Source organism: Solanum tuberosum, unplaced genomic scaffold, assembly GCF_000226075.1.
Source record: "Solanum tuberosum cultivar DM 1-3 516 R44 unplaced genomic scaffold, SolTub_3.0 scf00271, whole genome shotgun sequence".
Lineage (NCBI taxonomy): Eukaryota > Viridiplantae > Streptophyta > Magnoliopsida > Solanales > Solanaceae > Solanum > Solanum tuberosum.
In genome coordinates this window covers 755,268-761,432 of record NW_006239192.1, presented here as the reverse complement: position 1 = coordinate 761,432, position 6,165 = coordinate 755,268, and the positions used below count along the sequence as shown (strand labels likewise).

Below are 6,165 nucleotides of genomic sequence, written 5' to 3'. Positions count from 1 at the left end.
GATCTTTATCTATATATATATATATATATATATATATATATATATAATTGGCTACAAGTTTAAATATTGTGGTGATCTCTATAATGAATCTAATTCGAGTAGATATCCACTATATTCCTCAATCAATAGCGCTTAGTTAATTAGGTGATGAAGCATACTTTATTGCTCAATTTGATTAAGATGTTTTACTCCCCACCCCACCACTATTCTTCTAGTATTAGGTCTGTAATTATAAATTTGTGGTTGATATGAAGCTAAGTTTTTTTTAAAAAGAAAAGAAAAGAAAGCATTGTTTTTATGTGCTTCCTTGTAGGGTCGAAAATGGTACTAGCAATATAAATTTGCTATTTAACTGTTCAGTCAAAATGCATAATTATGTGCATTGTTTTACATCATGAACAAGTTGAAGCAACCATTGCGTTAACGTTTAAAATGACCTAATATTGGTCTTGCTCTAACTTTTGCTTTTGGATAATACGAGACAAATTAGACATTAAAACTCACATAGCACCAATTGATACTTTTACTTCACGTCAAAGAGGAGAAGAATTAAGCACAAGCGTAAATAGAGGAGTTCGAAGTCAAAAGGGCTATTTTTTCCTGTCAAAATGCAAAAAGGGTCATTGAATTTTTTTAAATATCAAATAGGACAATTCGCTGCCCCAGCAGCGAGATCCTTTCCACAAAATCGCTGCCCCTGCAGCGAGAAAGATTGAATATTATATATTCCCCTCATGGTGTTAAAATTGAAAAACGATCCCGCTGTTCGATTTGGTATTAAAAAAAATTCAATGGCCCTTTATGCATTTTGAAAGAAAAAAGTGATCATTTTGGCTTTGAATTCGTAAATACAAGGTTATATAAAGACCAGTTAGGTGCACATTGATGTGAATGGAAAACAAGAAAAGACACCTTTTGAATTGCATCGAAAAAAATACATTTACACTTGTCTTACCACCACGAAGTATATCAAGGTTACACTATTGAAAAATATGCTATATTGCGTTACACCTTGTCTCACCACACCACTACGAAGTATATAGATATATCCATCCAAGAATGAATATTTGATGGGAAAGGCAAAGTCACATACTTCTGATAGACGTCTGACCGATAGAGTTTGGTCTTTCTTTCTTTACTCAAGACCTCAATTTGTGAGAACTAATTAAATATCCTATATTATTGCGAAGAGTATATGTTAAGAATATACGATTTTTTTTAAGAAAGATTCTTTTTTTCCTTCTTTTGGAACAGGATGTAAGCTTCAATAATTTCCATTACTCTAAGAAAATTGCAGCACAACTTTGTCAGCTATTCAATCAGAAATAGATGCGAAAGATGAGAAATTCGATTGAATTGATGTCTTACCATAGCCATTGTTTTTTATGGATACAACTTTCAATAATTGTTCTTCAATTTTTAAAAATTTAAGTAAATTCACTATGTGAAACTTTTGAGAGGATTCACTGCCTTTATTCAATCGAAAAAAAAGAAGATGTACAAAACGCCCAATAACCCAGGTTTCCTCTAAACTAAAATGATGTATTTGATCCTTTTCTAGCACACAAGAATGTACATGTGGAAATGCTATTTCATGATATTGGGAGTGATCCCCCTTTTAAACTAACTCCCACGCTGTACACAAGGATACTAGAAATCCTTCCATTTCTTGTCAAGAAATGCATCTCCAACTCTATATATCTCTATGATCCTAGGCTAACATTAGAATCGAGGCTTCGAAATGCATTCACAAAAAGCAATAAAAGAATACCACAATTATTATTTTCACACTAGAAGGTCAGGGGACCTTGATCTAGGTGATGATCCTTGGGGCCCTAATTGTTGAATCTTTTCACCCACTTCAGCTACAACAAGCCTGGTTAGAAACAAACCAGCTATAAAAGCTGATCCCATCAGCATTGTAAATACACCACTCCAGCTATTAGTTGAAATGTAACCAGTTAGAAGTGGTCCAATGGCCGCTCCAATTGAGCCAGTTCCGTCAATAATAGCAGTGACAGTTGCAAGCGCTCGTGAATTGCCTTTCAAAGAGCTATGTGTTCCCAGGTCAGCCGAAACAGCAGTTGTGATCAATGCATAAGGACCATTCACGAATACTCCAGTGATCAACATGAGGATGATGTTTATAGTCATGGAGACGTGTCCATAGCTCCGATAGAAGTAGAGAACCGGGATAGCACAGTACATGAAGCTGGCAGCAGTTATAGCTCTGGCATCTAAGCGGTCAGATATGTAACCTGCTAGGATTCCACCTACTACCCCTCCGACATCAAACAATGTCGACAAGTTTCCAGCTTCCTCATTGGATAAATACCTTCCTTCTATAGCTGCAAAAATATCAACAGGTAACAAAGAGTTCAGAGAAACTTTCAACTAATACGGTGCGATAAAATACTGATATAAAAGACTGCAGTTCAGCATACCTGTGTGGCTAATGTAGAAAGGCAGCCAATACAAAAATGTGTATGCTACCAACTTTGCGAAGAAAAGGCAAAACGCAAACGGTGCCACCCCTGGAATCTTCCATGCTTCAATAAAACCCACGGCTGATTCCTCTTCTCTATCTGATCTCAAGAAAGGCTCTGTTACTTCATCACCTACTTTTCTAGGAGAAAACACTTCATCTTCATCTTTATTAGCTCCCACAGATTCAGGATTAACCGGCAAGAAAAGGAATACTACCACGCCAACGACAGCGATAAGAGTACCAGGAACAACCATTGACCAACCCCATCCATACTTCAACAATAATGAAGCAACCAAAGAACCCGTAATATTACCGATCGAGGTGTGAGCATTCCAAATACCCATTATAAGTCCTCTCTTCTTTTTCCCAAACCAATTTCCCACTACTGCAACCACTGAGGGCCATCCTGTGGATTGGAACAATCCAGCCATCATTTGGACAATTAGATAGTAATAAAAGATGTGTACATTTGCCCAATATCCAACTCCAAAAAGGGCAGTGAATACACCAGTACCCACCATTCCTACTGTCAAAAATATTCTCAGATCCATCCTATCACCAACGTGCCCGGAGAAATACATTCCCATGGCATATACAAAAAGGAAAGACACATCAAGTTCACCAAGCATCGCTGTACCATCAACTCCGTTAAATGGTACCCAACCATCTTTAAGCATCCAAGAAAGTTTTGAACTTTGATTTTGGTCATAAGTGGTATTACGCCTTTGCCACGGAAACTTTAAACCAACATCAGGAGACTGGGGATCCAAAGCACTTTTCACAATGCTTGTAGTTTTTCTAGTAGCATGGTAACTTGTATAAGCTAAAAATGTTACAATTAACACAATGCCTTGATATGTCTTGAAAGAGAGGTTAGACTTCTTTGCCCTCTCCATCACCCTAATTCCAGGGGGCTTGCTGTAAGTTTCTTCCATAATTGGCTCCGGTAGAGATCCCATCAATCAATTGCTACCCAAAGAAACTGATAAAGAGGAAGATAAAAAAAAACTTTTCCTCTTTTACAGATCAAGAGCTTACCTGTAACAAGATAAACAAGATGGAAAATTTAACATCAACTATAAATTGAGAAACTCACTGCACAATAGGTAAACTAAAATACTTAACAAAAGATTTGATGTGATTCAGTTATCTACAAAATCATAAACTTGAGAAAACGGGATTCGATTATCTCAGGTTTAATTAGTGTGGGGTTTAACCAAAATTAACAGAACCCACCAACGATCTCAAAGAAAATCTTTAAAATTTGCTCAAATAAAGTATTTCACTAATTTAGAATTTAATTGGATTACATAACAAGCTAATTCAAACCTAAAATTCTTATTATTATTTGATATCCAATTACTCAAAGCTGACCCACAAGGAACAACAAGGACGAAAAACTAATTATTGTTTAATTTGGCAAAGTGTGTAATTCTGCAAAAGAACAACAACACACCACCAACCAAATCAATTAAAGAAGAGCATATTTCTCTTTTCGTCCTAAAATTACTAAAAAGAAGATTCGTGAAAAAAATAAGAAAAACAATTTTTTAGAAAATATTCCCATAAACTTCAGAACTCACGCAAACTAGAAAATATTCCCATAAACGAATAATCCGGCCTCAAACTCACACAAAAGGATCAAAAGATGATAATTTGCTAACCATATGAAAACAAAACAGTAACCGAAATAAAAAAAAAAACGTCGATAAAATCGAAGCTAACCTTGTAATTTGTGAATTGGGAGAAGAATGTTGCTGCGTCTCTTTGGAAACAGAAAAATCTCCCTGATTTGAATGTATGATAAAAGAAAGAAAAATATGTGTATTTTCAAATATAGTAAAGTTGCGTTTTGAGGAATTGATAAAAATAGGCTGAGCAAAGCTGAGAGCTGATGAACTGAAGATTGCTGCATTTAAAGCGGAGGAGAACAACACAGTTGAATTTCAAAAGGACAATATTAACCCCGCAACCTTTTTTTAGCTGTGATGCTTGGTAGGTGTGAATTGACAGTTTTGTCCCTTGCTTAGAAGATTGATGATTTTCCAATTACTTTTTTGCCCCTTTCCTAATTGACAAGCACAGCTCATTTCTTTCTTTCTTTCTTTCTTTTTTTAACAGACCCACAAAATTATATGATTGTGACCACCATTTACTATGTTGAATATTTCAAAAAATCGGAAATAATAATTTAAATTTGGAGTTGGGAATTTTAAGTTGTTTAAAATTTGTTATTTTTTATATTTATTTAATAATTCTAAAACTCTTTTATCTCTTTATATTGAAAAATATGTAATAAGATACCCCTATTTGTAATATTAACAAATCAAATTAAATTGCGATTAGAAAATCCCCTTATCTATCAAATTATAATTAAACATAATTACATAAATATCAAAAATAATAAATCCTAAACTATTAACAATATTTACTTTTGATTTATTTCCTACAATTTTCGTTATAAATTTTTGTACATGACTAGATATTGGTAAGAGACTAAGGGTGTGTTTGGTATGAAGGAAAATGGTTTCCATGGAAAATGTTTTCCTAGAAAATGTTTTTCTGGAAAACAAGTTGATTTTTGACTTATTTTCTCATGTTTGGTTGGTGAGTAGAAAATATTTTCCGAAAAAGATTTTTTGGGCCCGTTTGGCCATGCGATATGGTATCATGATATGGTATCATAATATGGAATCATGAGATGAAATTGAAGGTTTGTTTGGACTTGTGATATGGAATTTTTGTGTTGTATATTTTCTCATAAACATAAAAATCCCAAAAGTTGTAAAACTATTAAAATAGCCCCAATTGTTTATTCAATCTTATCAAATAAACAAAAATTATAAAATCGCATAATAAATTATTACAAAGTTATTTGTTCTTCACTTAAGTAATTGTTTCATCTAACTTTAATTTAATTAAGAAAATTGAACATAAATTGTACTTGATATGTTCATATCTCTCAACTACTCTTACAAGTAACCTATAAAGTAGAAAAAAAACATACTTTAGTGAGTAAATATTAACTTAGAAATTAAATACACTAAGATAAAAAATTAACAAACATCACTGACTTCTAACTATTTACAAGAAAATCAATAGTTAAATATTATTGAATAACGAAATTTTAAAAAGTTACCACAAGTTTGAGTCAAAAACACTTCTAATAAAATTTAATCAAAAAAATTATAACTAGTCCACTTGACTAAATATTAATAACTAATTGATCAAATTTTCCCAAGTCCTCAATCAATTGGACTTGATATTCTTCAGTCATGTGAACGAACATTTTGCGAATACTAAGATTAAGAAAGTGCGGCACCGCCAATGAAAATTGTCTTTTATCAATATTATGCTTAGTCATAACATTAAGACGTTTTTTTTTATTATGAAAATTCAAAAAAGTATTATTCCCTTCGTTCTTATTTATATTCACCAAATGAATTTCTACTTTATCATTTATATTCACCAAATTTAAAGTAATAATAAATTTTATAGTGGTAAGAATAATAAATTTTAAAAAGTAATGATGTGATTATAAATTTATTTACATATGAAACAAATGATTAGTAGATATAAATGTGGGGTTGTTTTAACAAAATATAAACTCATGGATCAATTATTGTATTAAAATATCTCAAATCATGATATGGAATCACATGGTGATTCCATATCAT

At 32.7% G+C, this 6,165-nt stretch overlaps 1 protein-coding gene across 1 annotated transcript; it reads right to left on the bottom strand.

Moving 5' to 3' along the window:
- Positions 1 to 1,445: 1,445 nt before the first annotated feature.
- On the bottom strand, positions 1,446 to 4,382 carry LOC102598088 (putative glycerol-3-phosphate transporter 1). The gene is made up of 3 exons (XM_006358195.2): positions 4,214 to 4,382; positions 2,445 to 3,526; positions 1,446 to 2,348 (listed from the first exon to the last, which is right to left on the bottom strand). Exons 2-3 carry the CDS (start codon positions 3,445 to 3,447, stop codon positions 1,786 to 1,788), a joined length of 1,566 nt encoding a protein of 521 aa, XP_006358257.1. The 5' UTR covers positions 3,448 to 3,526; positions 4,214 to 4,382; the 3' UTR covers positions 1,446 to 1,785.
- Between the last annotated feature and the right edge of the window lie 1,783 nt (positions 4,383 to 6,165).